An 18,954-nucleotide genomic window follows, 5' to 3' on the forward strand; every position below is an offset into this window, starting at 1 on the left:
AGAGTAAGATTAACATCACTACTTGCAGTCTTTTAAAAAGAACAGATATTCTTGTGAAGGTTGTATTACTCTCAGGTTGCCATTAGTATGCATTCAGGTTCTAAAGCAGAGAAAACTGGTAGATACATAGATAATATTGCATTTGCTTGCACACCATATGCATCTGTTTCTCCAAAATTTCTTTGAATGCCTTCAAAAGAAATCTGGATGTTTATCTTGCTGGGATCCTATGACCCCAGCTGACTTCCTGCCCCGGGACAGGGGGCTGGCCTCGATGATCTTCCGAGGTCCCCTCCAGCCCTAATGTCTATGAAATCTATGAAAATAAGTCCTTCAAAACTGGGGTGTGCATCTTATGCGGGAAACTGATTTTTCCTTGCTGGACTAGAAGCATGGAGATGCTGTGGTAGAATGTCTCTTGCTTCTATGTGGCCCACCAAGGAGAAGGGGCAGAGTCCAGTGTTAATCCTCTCCCAACAGCTAAGAGACTTGGAGTCGCTACAGGCACACTGGATGTTGGCACTGTAGCAGCTAGCTTGTGCCACAAGCAGCAACTGAGCTAGCTCAATGAATTCTACACGCAGTCGGTAATATCTTGATGAGGCTTGTGGCGTGGAAACAACATTTTATTATTTACAGGAATTTATATAAAGAACTATTTACAGCAAAGGAGTAATGGCTTTGCATATTGTCCTTGAAAGGGTCTGGAGTCTTGCCTTGTTGCTGGGTCCTGCTATACATGGAAGTTCCTGCTGCCTCACTTAGACCATCTCCTGGGATGCTGCACTTCCTGGACACTGTTTCCAGAAGGACTTAGTCCATGTCACACAGTTAGCCACGACTCTGGAAAAATCTTTCCCCCTATATCCTGTCTTCCAAAAACATGATGTAGGTCTTATTTTTGGGGGCGGGAGGGAGGGGAAGGTTGTGGTCTGTAAGAAAGTACGGTACTGTAAACCAAGTTCTACTTAGTACCATTTTTCAGTAATATGGAAAACTGCATCTTGAACCACATTACTACGCTCAAGATAATGATAAATACAAATCTAATTGCTATACTCAGTTTTCATACCTCTATAGTATCAGCAAAAGGCAATTTTCAACTCTGCATTCTATACAAAACATTTTGGAAAGCATCCGATTCCATCATAGATGCAACAAGAGTCTTCTCAAAAATAATGAGTTAAAGGGCTAGGATTCTACACATCCCTCTTATCACCTATTTTCAAATATTTCATCCATTTGCCTCGTGTTAATTTCTCGCCCCTTTTACTATTTAAAACTTGATTCATGCCTTCTCTCCTGCATCACAGAATCAAGGGCCTGGGAAGCAAGTACTTCACTCAATCCCTTGAGTCCTCTATTTAGTAAAGAATTAGCATGTACTTCAATCCAACCCTACACAGCAACACACTGACAAAAACACAACCTTTAGGTTGGTGCTTAAATACTTTGCTGGATATAGACAGATTGGTGCATCACTGCCAAACTGAGGGCTTTTGGTGCCAAGATGAGATGCTGGCATTTCACCTTCACTACATCCTAACTCAGGGGTGACCAGATTATAGCCTTGTGACATTCTCTGACCCTGGATGTGGCCAGGTGCACCTCTGAAAGACACTACTGGAGTGCTCACACAGATCTTCAGGGGCACCACTCAGGTGCAAACCCCCTGCCATCTGCTGCTCGACTGCCACAAACAGACAGTTCCTGCAAAAGTCACCTTACTGACCTATGAAACCTCAGCTAAGCCTCTCACCCAGGCCTTGCCAGCTCTTAGAAGAGAGGATTTCCGCCAGCTAAAAGAACTATACTGTCCTCTGGTCATGTGCTCAAAGAAGATGGTTCCCTCTTCTGGAAAAGAGGTTGGCCTGGATGGGCAAGCGCTCCAAGATCCAAATTAACACTGACAATAGGTGAGTTAGATAACAAAAGTGTTTATTCTAAAAACAAGAACAAGCATAAGAAAATTGTAACCACATGCCGAGATCTAGACAGTGCTAAAAGGATAAACAAGGGAAAGAAACTATCAGAACACTAACCTGTTCTTATCCCGCACCATAAATCCAAAAAAGGCAGTTTCAACTTAGCCATCTAGCTGAAGGACTCCAATGTTTTCTTGTGCCCCAGCAAAACTAGAGACAAACCTAATGTTCTCAAGTACAATTACAATTGAGGACAATTTATTATCTGGCTATTTACATACCTTCCTCACTAGATTCTCAAGGAACCTATACTATGCATCTAACTTCCTGCTCCCCCAGAGGTGCATGTTTACCAGAGCAGAAATCTTTCCTGGTGTAATTACGACCAGGAGAATATGTGCATCCTTTCAGACATGAAGAATCCAATATCCTAATTATCCTGTCTCGCACTTAGTCTCTCCACTCTGAGAGATGTCCTCCTCCCAGTCACTTGAATAGCCAGGTGTTATTCTTCTTTTGCAACAAATTCAGGATGGCCTGGAAGACCCTGGTTCCTGTGCCGCAGAGCAATTCAGCAAGAGAGATGAGTAAACAACTCACGTCAAATGTTAATTCTCAACAATTACTGTTCTTCAGCCATTTAGGCTTTGTATCTCTCCTAGGTGCCAAAGAACGGCATGGTTTATCACTTGAAAACCAGCAGTATCATATTGCGCAAACCTGAGTCTCTCGTAACATATAAAAAATACATGTTATAGCAAATACCACAATGAATATAAATAAAAGGTCAATAAGGCTAAATATGGCTTGACACTACCTACAATATCTGTAGAGACTATATATGCCATATCAGTACAACAAACTCAAGAAAACACCCCATGAGTCCCACAAAGCCACCTCATCCAACCCAAGAGACTCTCCACAGTCCTGAAAATTTGGTAGCATGGTGAGCACGACAGTGTTAATTGCAGTGGCTCCCAGAGCCACTGTGGCAATGGATATTGATGTTGCTTGCCCTACCACCAAATCTCCAGCCCTGCAGGCCAGATATCTAACATGAAGCCACATTACCTGGCCCATGAGCTGGAAATTTGGTGCTGGGAAGAATGACGACTGCCATAGCTCCAGAAACCACAGCAATTCATACTGTCACTGCCAAGTTTCAGCTTGGCAGGTTAGATAATGCCAGCCTGCAAACCAGCCTTGTGCTTTGGATCCAACCCACGAGCTGGCCCTGCACCACTTGGGCCAGACAAGTTGGACACCACTTGCCTAACTGACTAGGTGCACAATGTATGTAGGTCTCTGGAGGGAACAACCTGAAGTATCGGTATCAGTATTAAGGCTGCTGTCAGAACTATAATATCAAAATGGGACTACGAGTTTGACTCAAGGTCACACCTCTGTGTTCCTATATTTCAGGGATGCTCAGCCTGCAGAGCTGTGCGATCCAGCCTGTGGCACTCCCCAAAGGTCCAGCAATTTGGCACTGGGGGAATGCTGGAAATTGATGCTGGTACCATTCTCCCACCACCAAAGCTTTGTGGGCAGGATGATATAGCCCTGTGCCTGTGCCTGATCTAGCACACATGGGGCCAGAGCTGGGTCAGCAGGTCAGATCTGAGCGCGTGGACTGGATCTAGCCTACAGACCAAACTTGCACCACTCATCCATGTGGTGGGGCCAGAAGGCCAGGCACCACTGCTGTATTCCACTTCAGTGATGGCAGGTAAAAAAACACCAATGAAGGGATGGAAAATATATTTTTTAATATTACCTATTGCAGAAATAATAAAATTGAGACCTTGCTGGTTTTTAATATCTGTCATTGTCTTATCATATCTATTGTACTTTGCTATTTGCCTGACAATTTAAACAGATCCTATTAATTTAGAGCAAAACAAATATCACTTCAGTTTAAACTGAACAAATCAGCACAAGTTAAAATGAGAGAGAGTGCACTACCCTGAACGTAAAACACTGAGACATCTCTTCTCAGATATATCTCTTATCTTTCTGTGAATATTCATGTGCTGGTTTACACAAAGGATGAAATTACTCTGAAGTTTGCTATTAGTGTAATATTAATAGTACTGGAGACTGCAAAAATTTGTAATAAAGCAGTTTTTAAAGTACACTGTGAAAGTGAGACAAAGATAAAAAGAATTTCATAAATCAGAAAACAGGTAGAATAATGACAAATGTTTGAATATAAGGTTCCTGGAACATGTTAATTTAATTGCGTGACTGGGATCTAATCTAATCTGGGAAGAATTTTATCTTGGATCCCAAAAATCACAGATTCTGCCATACCAGGCTGAAGGGATTCTTGGGAACTGAAATAAAATTTGTCAGATCCTATTTATGCAACTGCATGTGAGACTGGTCCCTGATGCTGATCTTCCTACAACGCCCTTTCAGTGAGCTGATATTCAGGAATAATTAAAGAAAAAAAGCCCTCACTCCCTTGCTAGCTTATCTGGACAGTTTATTTTTATAACAATCAACAGCTCTGTCAAGACTTTAAAATAAGTTTCTGTTTTAATTCAACAACAGCAAAACTGATTTCTCAAATGAGGATGCAGTTCTTAATTAAAAACAGAGTTAAAAAAAATCAGGTTACAACAATGTATATATAGCTACTGATAGACAGTACAGTGTAAACAGACATAGGACAAGAGTCATTACCAGCAGCGTTTCTTAAGATTGCTTTGGAAGCAAATTAAACTAAAATTAATTCAAACCATTGTACTTCTGAATGAGAGCCCCAAGGCATGGTTTTAATAAGCTTTAATACACCGTAAATTCATACCTTTAATGAATCTGGTTTAGCTTTCTAAATCTTCCTGTATAGACAAACCCTCTGACATGTGAACAAATTTTGTAGACAGTCTGTTTGCCTATCACTCCCTACAAGAAGTCTGTCCACACTATTTCTTTGTGGCATTCTGCACTCTACTGCGCACTCTTGAAAGTCCACGAGCTAGCCGAGTCGGCTTCCAGTATGTATTCTGAAATTCTATACAACCAAATATTTTAAAAATGATGGTACTGCAGAGTGTGAGCAAGAACTTACGGTTACCCTGAAATGAAACTGGTAATGATATAATGAGAGTGACCGGAAAAAAGTTAGGTGTAGCTATGGAATTACTTAAGAAATTAAGCAATAATTAATCAATAATTGCAATAATTGAGCAACAATCCACTTACAACTCCAACTGCCAACCAAGAGTAGTATTATTCACTGTTACACATAGCATAAAGAAAGAACTGGCATTGCCATGGAGGCTGGGCACTGACTGAAACCATCAGAGATTCAGAAAGTGGCGTCCCTCTCAGCCAGATGCTTGCTGCCTAATCATGTATGCCAAGCATACAGTCCTTGCTGTCAAAGTGTCTCTATCTTGCTTCAGTAAATTGGGTTAGAAAATAACATTGTGCTCAATAGTCCCACTCTCTCTCCATCTTCAATGGCACTTATGCAGGAGCAAGCACTTAATGCATGTATTTCTGAAGTAATTGTTGATAACTGTCAAATCCCCAAACGATATGTCATTGAATAAAGCATCTTTCCTCATAAATGGATTCTTTCAGTTGAAGGACTCTGACAATTTTCTTGACATTTTGCTGGCACAGAACTATGGAAAAGTTCACAGGCCTTTTAGGAGTAACTTCACCAGTGTCCTATGGAAAGGACTGATCAGTTCCCTTGCCGTTTTTACATAAGGTCAACTTATACGTAGCTCAAAACACGTGCACCTAGGCTTCTCAGCTAATATGTCATTTTGCAAGCTAAGCTCAGTTATTACTTCTTTTCTGATTTCTTCCTCATTCTGAATATCCTAATTTCTATCCAATTATAGTCTTGTTTTATTATTTCCCATCATATTCAACATTTTAATGCCTACTTGTATTTATTCTTTTGTTCTTGCTGGTATTTAGAACAACTTCACTGTTTATATGCATCTGTAAGACTTAAATTAATATGCTGTTAAAGATTTATTGTAGCTAACCAATGATGCTAAAAAAAAAGCAAGGACAAACATCAGCCACCTTTGGAAAGTTCCCCCAGCCACTTACTTATCTTTACCCCTATTGTTTAAGTTCTTCAGCCATTTTTGATCCATGTTACAATGCTGGAATCCACAGAAATCTGGGTTACATTTGTTAAGATTATAAGTGCATAGAGTACCAAGTGAATCTTGTACATTCCTCTCATTTATTTTGTAGCTTAAAATATAAAAACAAATACTGAATTTGGCTTAGCACAGTTTGTTTGTTCTTACAACTGTATAGTCCCGATATATTTGTTTTCTTATTTTATTAGAGACTACCCTTTATACTTTCTGGATGTTAATTGCCAGCACTTTTTTAAATAGACAGAAAAAACCTGCAGAAGGAGAAACAGGCCTTTACCCAAGACTTCTTTACCAAGCCTTGTTAAAAGAGATGGTCTGACCTGCCCCTCTATCCCTTCTATTTACTGAGAGTGAGGAATGGTCACACATTCATGACCTGAAGAAATATTTATTAAAGAAAAAGTGATGCTTACAAGCTGTTTTTCTTATTGAGATAAGTGGAAAACCCCGAGCAAACATGTTTTTGCAGTCTAGACTGCTGTGACAAAAAGAATCTCAGTTTCAAGAGTGATACATCTGAGTTCATATACTGGCAAATCCTGACCCTGGGCTGCTTTTCTTCTTTGAATCAATTTGTCTAATAAGAAGCTAATCCTTTAGCAAGCCTGTTTTGAAAGGAGGTCTTGCAACTGTTTATTTTGACTGATTCTACATTTTTTCTGCAGCTTCTAGGGGATATAAAGATTTTACAGAGCTGTATCATCAGGCGTGATGTGATTATCTATTATCTTAAGCTACAGACCTCTATCTGTGTACATAGTGCTCTACAAGACACAGACAAGGTCTCTGAAGACGAAATATTGACAGATAGCAGAAATAGGATAGCAACTTCAATTAAAAATAGACATACACACACACGCGCGCACAGCCCTGGTGTATCCCATCTGGAGAACCAGTTTCCAATAGGAAGAAGGGCTGTCCAAGTTCTGTGGCACAGGTGTCCCTTTTCCCCCAGCACACTTCCACATTCATTCCCCTGCCGTGAGTGCCTGCTCACTGTATTACACCGTGCTGTGTGCCCCCCCTTTCCTCAGCCCTGTTGGCCATGCTGTGCCACCCCATGCCTCGAGCTGGCAGTGGAAGCAGAAGGGGAGGGGGAGCTGATAGGCTCCATCAGCATCAGGAGGAAAGCAATGTGGGGAGCAGTACCTCAACCAGGAGGACTGGGGCCACAAGTTAACTCCTCTGGGGCCAGGTGTGGACAGTTGGACAGCCCTGATGTACAGAATCAGATGGGATAGGCAATCCTTCCTGTTTTATCATTCCTTCCAGCCTAGACTAACAACTCTTTACAACATTATTCCGTAAAACTTTAAAAGTATTTTGTTTAAATAACCACTAACTAGTTTTTAATAATGAAGTATCCATGGGGATGTGGTTTCACACAGACTCCAAATGGAAGCAGGAAGAGGGAGAGGGCAGTTACTTCCAAGGAAGTTTGTGTGACAAACTGATCCATGAGACACCAAGAAAAACACAGTGAAAGAAGTAGGCAAAATGGGGTCAGGCATCTGAAAGAGAAACAGACAGACAGACACAGACATTCACCTGAGAAAACAAAGCAAGATCAAGGACAGAAAATGAACATGAAACTTCAGTTAAAACTCAACACAACTGAGAGAAAAACAAGATTTGCATAAAAAACATTAAACTACTCCATCTCTTATTCTATTTCCATTATTTTGAACTGTGGAAGGCAAAATGATCATCATAATTAAAAGCCCAAAACAAACAACAAAAAATAAAAAACCAACACCTCACACAACCTAAAACTTGACTCTCTCGGCCCAAATACTAAAGCAGTTTAGGGAGACTACTTAAACTATGAGTTGGGGAAAATCAAATAGGTTCTGAGAAGTGTTTAGATGAAAAAGATATGCCCTTTACTATTGAAAGAAACCTTCTAAACTATTGACTTTATTAACTATTATATTTACTAAACAACTTCCATTCCAGTAAGTAGAACACGTGTTGCACACACATACAGACCCACATGCATGCATGCGCACACATTCTTGTGTCCACAGTACGTGCGTATCTTGCCAAGAGTGTCCTGGTACAAGTTTAAGAATTTGGTACAGAACAGAGCAGGAGGGTGTTCTATTTTCCCTATTTAAATGGCCCAACCCAGAAATCTATTTTGATAATAGCAAATTGATGTCATTAGCTTCTAGACAACTGATTCTCAACCAGGATGCCATGGCACCCTGCTGTGCCTTGAGATCCTTTCAAGGGTGCTATGCAGAGCCACATAGTTTTCTCACTGTTAGGTATGCAAATATGATTCATAAGATAAACCCAGATTTTTCAAATAGGAATCCACAGCGTTAAATACGTTCTGACCTGCTGTGATCTGAGTTCTACGCCACAGAAAAATTGCTCTATTAGTTTTCTGTAGTCAGGAAGAGAGAGAAGTCTAAGAGCTGGCGCCCCTCAGAAAATGCCTCAAATCTGGTACCTTGAGTCTAAAAAGGTTGAGAACCACTGTGTTCTGGACAGTCATCTCTGACTGCCACACTACGGCTGGTCTAATAAAAGATATCACATCAACCCAAAGAACCTTGCCTGCCTATGTCACACTATAGTGTTTCTTGTTGAAGTAAAGCATAGACCAGATACAATACTACACTCAGCAACAAACGTTATTGCTTTGGAAGTTTAACAAGGAAGTGACACGAGAAAGGACTGCAATACACAAAGATAAGGCATTCAGGCTTATTCAAGTAGACGCAGCTGCGTAGTGATAATTCCTTAAGTGCTGCAGTACATGAGCTTCCATCTTATACTGTGCTAATGAAAGAGGGAAGGTCGTTCTAGCTAAAAATAGAAAAAAAATAAGCCTTTTAACAAATGACATCAGTTTACCACAATTTCTTTATGTATTACGCCTGACAGAACTGTGCAAATTTTAAGAGGCTGTGCATTTGTGTAGCAAAGGAAAGATTTGCCAGAAAACCCTCCGACAAGAGTGTAAATCACTACTCTCAGTCTGCTTTGGGGCCTCAACTGGCTATGGCTGTCCCTTCCCAAAGTCATTTTTGTGACAAAACTACCGACCAAAAACATTTCCCCCATGGTTTTATGTACCATTGCAGAAATATGGCACATCCTGGTGTTTCATGTAAAAACAACGTTTCCCACAAATAAATACCCAAAAAGGAACACCTAGGTATATGATAACTGCTATGGGAAGTGCTGTAAAAATATTTCACAGCACTTCTGTGGTCAGAAATGAGTCGGTTCCTATTACAGCAGATACAAGTTGTTCTATTTTACTTGCACATATAAAAGGAAGTGAAGATTGGTAACAAAACTGTATCTTTATCGTTCTAGCTGTAAAAGGTGATCCTAAAGCAAATACTGAAAGTGTTAGATAGTACAAGGAAACTGCCTGGGCATTCTGCTGCTGCTGGGTTACTCAAGATCAAGTCATTGAGTTAAACTCACCTTAAATTATTCTGTTGACCTGATGGAATGACACTGTAGTAAACTGGCATTCCTGTTGTGGGCAATCCTTGATTTGCCTGATTGGGAATTATAACAGGCTGCTGATATGTCTGCTGGGACATTCCTTGGGAACCTTGAGGCATTGAAACCTAAAGATTGAGAGCATTAAGACTTACTTTCTTTTGCAGACAAGTTCTCCTCTGTCTCCTGATTACTCAATCATTTATATGAGTTTGTTAAAAATATATCTAACCTTATACGATAAAATATACAGTAATCCCATCTTTTTTTTTTCACTTGAGAAATAATCCATTCTAGAAAACTCCCTAATTTGTAGCTAGTATTCTAAGGTTATTTGATGATCTTGTGCAATATGATGTACTTCAAGCAGATGGGACTGCAACAGATTTAACATTTGAGTAATTAAAAAAACCAAGTAAAATAATACAGATCTTATTAAATATGTAAAGCCATCAGGCTAAGTTTACAGCTTGAAATAGCTAAAACCATTAGCTTATCTATACAGAGGAAGGTAAAGAGCAAACGATGATTCCAACAACTTATCAGGCAAAACTTTGTTTGGTTTTCTATACTCCGATTTCATTTTTGCTGTGATTCAGTGTACAACTTGTTATTACTGAAGAGGTGACTGTGAAGGTTGACTAAGGACCTAGGCAAAACAAGAAATCGACCTCCATACAACAGTACGCTATCACATTTAAGAAGCAAGTCTGATACTTTGCTTGGAGTGTCAAGGAAGAACCCTGAGCCAAATTTCTATTTGAGAACTATTTAAACTATATATACTAAGAGTGATGGTATATTTTCCTCAGTTACTTTAACAGACAAACTGGTTGTCTTAAGAATGTAGAATAGCAGAGTAGCAGTAGCAAAGATGCAGATGAACGCAGCAGTCTAAAATACAGATGCATAAAAACAAATGAAAAAGCAATCTAGAATAGCTATCCAACTATGGAGACATGAGATGAATTGCTTAAAAATAGCAGGATGCTTTTCAACTTGTGTTGGAGCTTCCTCTAGTAGCAAAAGAACAATTACTGAACTTTAAAAATGCCTGGTTCTTGGGATGTGTTGTCCACATCTGAACGAAATACAATTCTTTAGCTAGCAGTGAGTGTCTTCTTTCTTAGACTGTTTTAGTGTCCCACCACGTAAGGCAGGGGCGGGCCATTATTTTGGGTAGAAGGCCGCTTACTGAGTTTTGGCAAGCTGTCGAGGGCCGCATGACAGGCAACCCACGGCAGATAAATACTAATTTTCTAAATTTTTTAGGGGCCCCATGGACCAGATAGAATGGCCTGGCACGCCACAACTGGCCCCCAGGCCGCATTTTGCCCACCCTGATGTAAGGGAATAAAGGGCAGAGCAGATCTAACCATCTCTCAGTACCTTGACCATTACAGAATCACAGTGGGGTAAGAACAGGTTGTGCAGTCTAGGTGCACTGCACACCATGAGGAAACAGTTGCTCTAAGATAAGCAACCATTTTTAATACTTCAAGTGATTATTCACATGGAATCCACCTGAACACATGTGCATCTCATGCACTCAGAATCAAATTTGATCAACTAATTTGGGGAAATTGTCCTTCCGGTCCAGTTGACAGGACTGCTGGGATTTTTCAGCTTTCCTCCGTAGTTTGAGGTGTGCTTTATTTCTTAGGGCCATCTGAGCATATTTTACCTAGGCCACAACAAAGAATCAATTATAAAAGGCACCATGGGATCTGATCTGCAGTCCCAATAATCTTGCCTCCTGCTATGCCACAAATGCATGGCTGGCAATCAGTTCTGAAAGGCTCCAGGACACTCCCAAGGTTGGGAGCAACCACACATTCAGTACAAGGTGTGATGGGAATCAGCCACAAAGTTAGTATACATATTATGTAACGGCTTAAGCATGTGGCCAGGTTACTACTTAAAATGGATTAACTTAAAGTGTAATGTCTGCCAGAAGCCCTAGTAAATTCCCTGCTGGTATAGGGGCCAGTGGCACTTCTATCATATCTGATTTTCTTCCTATGGCCCATTTTCTCATGCATTACTCTGAGATGACCCGGAAGGAGTGATGGGGATTGGAAGAGTGTATACTCTGGTAGTGACAACTCGTGAAGCCTTGGGAGGGTGGCCACTATGGCACAGCTACCTGCCACCCACCTGCTACATTCCTTTAAGCTGACACAGAGAAGTGCAGGGAATTGGGGAAGAACGGGGGCCAAGAGTGGGGGGATTTTCTTACAGGGGCAATCCTCTGGGGGGTCTGGGAAGGGTTGTAGTCGCAGGAGAATGCCCTTCCTTTCCTGCCAATCATCCAATTGATGTGGGGGGGGGGGGGGGGGGGGGGGCATTCTCCTGCAGTGGAAATCCATTTTAGGACTGTTAGAGAGAGGAGGGAGATCTTCTTGGTAGGCACGGATCTAAATTTCTTGTGGAAGAGCCAGTCCTCTTCCACAATAAACTCTTTGAACAGCTGTGCTGGGAGAATGGTTTTTCTCCCAACATAAATGTAATGCCTGTCCATGGCCACAGTATTTGCCAGTACAGCGGATGTGTCCAGCACGGCCTGTAAGGAACTGAAGGTAATTGGTTATCCTTCTTAACTTGTGGATAAGCCACCTCAATAGCACAGAAAGAAGCTAATTTATCTCAATTCAAATCACACATATTTGGGCAGAAGTGCTTAGTAAATAGCCATGGAGCTAGGCAGTCCACATGGCTAAAATAAGAATTTCTTCTGTCAATAGTCAACGAGACTAACAGCGCACAATGACCCAGGCAGACACTGTAGGGGTTCTGCCTGAGCCATCAACAATAAAAAGAGGGGGATGGCATGGTCTGTTCTCCCCTTTTTGCACTCAGGCAGGAGGACATAAGAGTATGGCACACACATATGGCCTCAACAAACACTGCTGCCCCAAAACACCTCATCTCACAGGGTGGAATATACGTTGACAATCTACTAAAAATTGCTCAGCTTCCACTGTCTTCATAAAAAAAAAAAAACTGATTAAAATCCAAACCCAGAAAATCTTAGTTATCTAAACTATACTGAATATTTTTACAGAATTGTCAGAGATCATCACGATTAATTATATATTTAGTTAAATGGCAATATTATCTGATGTTAGGAGAGGATATGAAAAAAGTTACATGACAGCTAGGGATCAAAGGTATTATTTTTTTAAACAGACTTAGTGATATAAGAATAAGCACTATTACTCAGGAAAGCTACTGAGGACAAGCTGACAGGGCCTTCTAATAGAAAGTGTGTTGGAATAGGGAGACAGTAGATCCTTATTCTGTTTCCAACTTATGGTGTGCCCTGAGACAAATCAATTAAATTCTCTGTCTCAGGCTCCTGGCAGACATTCAATTAAAGGTGCGATAAGAATTATCAACAATCCCAATAATCATGCTGCTAACCATGCCACATGCAAGGCAGGAAGCGCAACTGTTGGGATCATGGATTAGATCCCAATTGTGCTCTACTGCCAATGCAAGGGGGAGCCCAGGATCACGACAGCAAGCCAGGTGCCTGGTTCCTCCAACTTGGAGCACCAGGCATCTGATGGGCAGTCTCGGCCTCAGGAAGGCACTACAGCAGGGGTAGGCAACCCCCAGCACAGGTGCCAGAGCATGGCACACAAAGGCATTTTGCTTGGCACGTGCGTCTCGGGGCTGACAGTGGGGAAGGGGCCAGGGCTGTGCTGCCACAAGGATTGGGCTGCTCCTGGTTCCCCCATTGCCTGCCCCTGGAATACCAACACCTTACAAGTTGAAGCTGCAGGTGTTTTTGGCATTGTGCCCAAAAACATTGCTGACCCCTACACTAGAGCAAAGAGCTCCTGGGGCTGGGAGTACAGATTAACTGGCCACACATTCACAATCTACAGTGTGATGGGAATTTTTAAATACATTTTGTGTAATAACTTTGTGCTTGTTCCTGGTTTTACTGCACCATTAATTGAATGAACGTGTGGCTGGGTAACTAGTTAAGACTTGATTAACAGTAATGTTAACACCTGCCAAGGCCTCAGTTGCTCCTTCTGTAAAACAGGGATAATACTTAACAATATTTTATAAGTGTTTCATAAGAGTTAGAACATTTTCATAATACAAGCAATCTTGTACAAGTAATTTCTGTTGGTAGCTTTCTACAGTTTAAAAGGTTGTGCAGATATTTGTATTATTTTAAAAATAAATAGAAAATTAAAAGTTTTACCTTGGCTTCTTCAATTAGTATTGTGAAACACATTTTATGTAAGTACTTTAAAAGCATTTAAGTTGAAAGTATAAGTGGAGAATGCAAAAACATGATCTGGCAAGATAGAAAGCTGATGAACGAACAATTTACATGAAGTTATCCTGTAGTGGACATTCTCATTTACCAAAGATCTACGATTCCATTAACTGACAACTTTCATGACAAACTGTCCAGATAAGATAAGAAAATGGACTTATTCTGGCATTCAGTAAATCAAAGAAAAATAGATGACAACAGCATACCAAAAAAAGGTTTCTATGTTATTTTGTTGTAAACAGTGGAAAAACTGGTTCCCCAGGACACCAGAAATAAGCAGAACAATTTGCCCTGTAACAGGAGACACAAATCCTAAGAGTGTTTTTATGTACTCTGTACCCCATTTAATATTATGTTTGGTCTGTATCAGCCATGACATTATTAGAACTATTAAAAAGGACAACTATGTATTTTCTATTATTTCTACTTCAAAAGAAAACTCCCTCTCTTTAGATCCTCTAGCTTCTGTTGGTAGCTTTTTACAGCTTAAAAGTTGTATAGATACAGATATACACATTTTAAATGCAAACTGACTGAAGAAAAAGCTATGAATAAAGATATGAACTGAAGATAGAGCTATGAATTCACCTGGTAAGTTGGCACTGAAGGATATGAGACAACGACACCTTGGATCTGGTTTCCAATGTTGTTGTGTTGGCCACTGACTAGATTTTGATTCGGAGGCTGCTGAACTCCAACTAACGCCTGGTAGTTTTGCTGCTGGTTAGGCATAACTTGGTAACCTGTAATTACACAAATATTTAAATGATTTGAAAACAATTAAATGATATTTAAACACATTTCAAACAAAAACGCACATATAAAGAGGATATACAACGTTATTCAGGTTTCTAATGGAACATTTTCACAGGAATGATGGACTGAATATAAGGTCTGACAGAACCAACTTACACAAGAATTAAGAGCAACAGAAATGTTACTAGAATTTTAACTTACAATGGAAAATTAAACTAACAACAAAAAATAGGCCATATAGTTGCGGATGTCTTTGCAACTCTGGCATTACTATATTACGGCATCATTAGAAGAGAACCAGAAAATGAAACCGACTAGGAAGTGAATTGGGTGTTTAGTGATTAGAGTTTTTAATTAAATTATGAATGCAAAAAAATTGAACTTGACTTTATACACTCTGTAAGTTTTAATAAGGTGTTTTAATAAGCAGGGATAAGGAAATGTTTTTATTTATTTATTTTTAAACACGAACAGCGGTATTCATCTACAGCTGGAGAAACCTGTAGACAAGTCTCAGCAGAGCTTAGTAAAAATAGTTTTATAAAAGTGCAAGTAGGAGTTTTTCTAAAGGAGTTTTTCTGAAGGAATGCATATTGTGAATTATTTCTGGTAGACTGTAAACTCAACGGTAAACTCTTAGATGCAGGGGTAGCAGTGGACATAGTCTTCCTGGACTTTCGGAAGGCCTTCGACACTGTCTCTCACCCTGTTCTCATTAAGAAACTGGGGGACTGTGGTGTCGACACCCACACAGTCAAATGGATCGCCAACTGGCTGGAGGGCTGCACCCAGAGAGTGGTGGTGGCTGGGTCATTGTCGACCTGGAGGGATGTGGCCAGTGGGCTCCCCCAGGGCTCGGTCCTCGGGCCCGCTCTGTTCAACATCTTCATCAGTGACTTGGACGCGGGGGTAAAAAGCACCCTGTTCAAATTTGCTGATGACACTAAGATGTGGGGGGACGTGGGCACACTAGAAGGGAGGAATAGGCTCCAATCGGACCTGGACAGGTTACAGGGGTGGGTGGATGAGAATAAGATGGGATTCAACACTGACAAGTGCAAGGTGCTGCACCTGGGAAGGAAGAACCAGCAGCATACCGACAGGCTGGGGAACTCCCTTCTCATCAGTACAGAGGCAGAAAAGGATCTTGGAGTCATCATTGATGCCAGGATGAACATGGGCTGGCAGTGTGGGGATGCAGTCAGGAAGGCCAACTGCACCCTGTCTTGCATCCACAGATGCATTTCGAGCAGGTCCAGGGAGGTGATCCTCCCCCTCTATGCGGCACTGGTCAGGCCGCAGCTGGAGTACTGTGTCCAGTTCTGGGCACCGCACTTCAAGAGGGATGTGGACAACGTGGAGAGGGTCCAGAGGAGGGCCACTCGCATGATCAGGGGGCAGCAGGGCAGGCCCTACAAGGAGAGGCTACGGGACCTGAACCTGTTCAGCCTCCACAAGAGAAGGCTATGGGGGGATCTAGTGGCCTGTTACAAACTAGTCAGAGGGGACCAGCAGGCACTGGGGAAGTCCCTGTTCCCATGAGCACTACCAGGAGTGACCAGGAATAATGGTCACAAGCCGGCAGAGGGTAGATTTAAGCTAGATATCAGAAGATCTGGAACCAACTTCCAAGAGAAGTGGTGCTGGCTCCTACCCTGGGGGTCTTTAAGAGGAGGCTGGATGAACACCTTGCTGGAGTCGTTTGACCCCAGTACTCTTTCCTGCCATGGCAGGGGGTCGGACTCAATAATCTGCTCAGGTCCCTTCTGACCCTAGAAACTATGAAACTCTGACCAGCATGTAAGAAAGTTGACATGAATCTGATAAGCTCCCTCACCTGGAACCATCTGTCTACACATTAGAATACCAAGTACAAGCCAGTACAGTTGGTTACTAATTAGACAGATTCTCTACTCCAGTGTGAACCAACTTTTTTCACACGCATGTCACAAATAGGACCCCCAAGCACCACTCTGATCCCCTCTCCCCTGCCTAATCTGCTGCTCTGCGGTCTGCTCCCTGCCCTCTATTCCCTGACCAAGCTGATGCTCTCCTTTCTGTTTTATCTGCTATTGTGGTGCCTCTCCACTCCCTGATCTGTCACAAACCACTTAAAGACGGTGCTTATGCACCTGTGCTGTGGGTTAGCCATCTACTCTCTTCTATTCAATTCTCAATTAGATTAGTCTGTATTAATGAGAACAATACCAGCATGGAAACTGATTACCTTTCATCTTGAAGGTTTGATCTTCCAGTAAATGGTTTACAGTGAAGAAAGTGGAACAGTAATTCACTACTTGTCAGCCCTATACTTTAAAAGTGGCTACGATATCTTTAAAACCTGTATAGGGCTCCTATCCTATGTTAGTTACAAGGTATATCACCAGGCAATAAATCCAATTGATTTGGCTTTTAAGTAGAGTAACCATGTCCCAGTTTGGCTGGGACAGTCCTGGATTTCACAGGACTAGCATTCCCAGCTAGCTGATGAAAATGGCAACAAAAATCCCGGATTGGTGCCACCCGGCCTGCACTGTCTTGGCTCCTCCTGAGCTGCAGCTGGAGGTGCACTGCTTCTCCTCCTACCTGGGGTGGGGATCTGCTGGGGCAGGGTAGCAGGAAATCCTGCAGTGAGCATGTGCTGCTTGTGTGTGCATGCGTGTAGTGCCCTGGGCAAACTTGTATTTTGGTGCCCTTTGGTGCCTTTGGAGGGGGTTATGGGGAGGGGGAGAGATTATGGTGAATTTTGGGGTGGCTGCAGCCCCCCCATAATCCCCTCCCAGCACTGCCACCACCCACTCCAAGCTCCTGGCCTAGCCCCGGCGTCAGCTCACAGTGGCAGCCCGCCCTCACTCTGTACAAATATCCAGGGGCACACGCCCTCCCGGGGTGCACTGTGGCAGGAGCCACTCCCCTGGCCCCCTAGAGTTCCCCAGATGAGTTGCTCGTGGCTCCATCCTGCACCCCACCCTAACTCCGCAGCGCCTGCCCCAGCCCCACTCCCTCCCTCACTGTGGGGGGCCTCAATCTGCCCCTCCCCCCATGCCCCTTTTCCCACAACACATTTACCAGCTGGACACCACTCTCTATGTTGCCTGGTTGCATACTGGAATTGGATCAGTATCAGCCGATACGGCTCCTTAAAAACTGGCCATCAGTATTGGCCCCCAAATTCTATATGAGTGGACCCCTACATTTTATTGAACATTTGTAGCACGTACCAAAAGCATGGCTGCTGTTCCATCTGAAAAAGTGACAGCATGAAACTGGCAGGTATTTGTGCTACAGATTGATGCCTCTGCATCAGATCTGAAAGGTTAATTTGACCACGCCTATACTAAACACTTGTAGAATTAATATGGAACACTTACGTAGAACATCAGAAAAGAAAGATAACTACCTAACGTTTTATACAGCTGTACAAACGGAACATGGGATTCTGTTTATAATGAATTCAGTCAGTTGTTTGCTAGCCCCATTTTCAGTTTTCTTAGAAGACTGGGTGCAATGCATGGAAATCAAAGCAAGAAATTAACCGTGTTAGCGATGAATTTACAGAGAGGAAAGGCGGGGGGGGGGGTTGCGCTCTATGTCAAAATGCAACTCACATCATCAAGGATTAGCTTCAGGTTAGAGAAGGGTCAGGTGGAGACACTGTGGGTCAAACTACAACGGGGGCATGGCGAAAGGGACCTCACAGTGGGTGTCTACTACAGACCACCCAATCAGGGGGAAAACCTGGACCGGGACTTCTCCGGTCATCTTATGGAGGTGGTTAGGTCAAGGGGATATCATTGTCATGGGTGGCCTAAACTACCCAGACATTTGCTGGGAGGAGCAGACAGCCAGGTCTGACCGCTTGCACAGGTTCCCGGTTGCATTACAGGACCGTCATCTTATCCAGGAGGTGCACAGCCCCACTAGGGGTAACGCCTTGCTGGACCTGGTCCTGGCCACTGGGGACGATCTGGTGAGGGGACTGCAGGTCCTTGACCACCTGGGCAATAGTGGTCATCACCTGCTGGAATTCACTATCCAGTGCAGGGTGTCAAGGACTTATAACAAGACTAAAGCCCTTGACTTCAGAAGGGCTAGTTTCAATGAGCTTCGGAGATTAGTGGGGGAGGCACTGAGGGCCCAGAACGTAGAAGAGATGGGAGTCCATGAGGGATGGTCATACCTTAAGGGGGCGATCCTCCAGGCCCAAAGGGTAACAGTCCCTGAGAGAAGCAAGGGGGGTAAGAGTGCTCAGAAACCCCTTTGGCTCAGCAAGGGCATTCAGGAATGCCTGAGGACTAAAAGGGGGGAGTACAACCAGAGGAAGGGAGGAGCTGTCACCAAGGAGGAGTACTCTTCCTTGGCCCGA

The 18,954-nt window shown here is 42.6% G+C and overlaps 1 protein-coding gene across 9 annotated transcripts in view; it reads right to left on the reverse strand.

Moving 5' to 3' along the window:
* Nucleotides 1–18,954, reverse strand: part of R3HDM1 (R3H domain containing 1) — a 188,774-nt gene that overhangs the window by 31,460 nt on the left and 138,360 nt on the right. For all 9 annotated transcript variants that reach the window (XM_019522485.1, XM_019522483.1, XM_019522481.1 and 6 more), the window contains 2 exons: nt 14,421–14,575; nt 9,512–9,660 (listed from right to left, as the gene is read on the reverse strand). In XM_019522485.1, coding sequence (XP_019378030.1) covers nt 9,512–9,660; nt 14,421–14,575 — 304 coding nt within the window. The remainder of the gene's footprint in view (nt 1–9,511; nt 9,661–14,420; nt 14,576–18,954) is intronic.

The sequence above is a fragment of the Gavialis gangeticus genome, unplaced genomic scaffold (genome assembly GCF_001723915.1).
Source record: "Gavialis gangeticus isolate Ggan-Ray unplaced genomic scaffold, GavGan_comp1, whole genome shotgun sequence".
Classification (NCBI taxonomy): domain Eukaryota; kingdom Metazoa; phylum Chordata; order Crocodylia; family Gavialidae; genus Gavialis; species Gavialis gangeticus.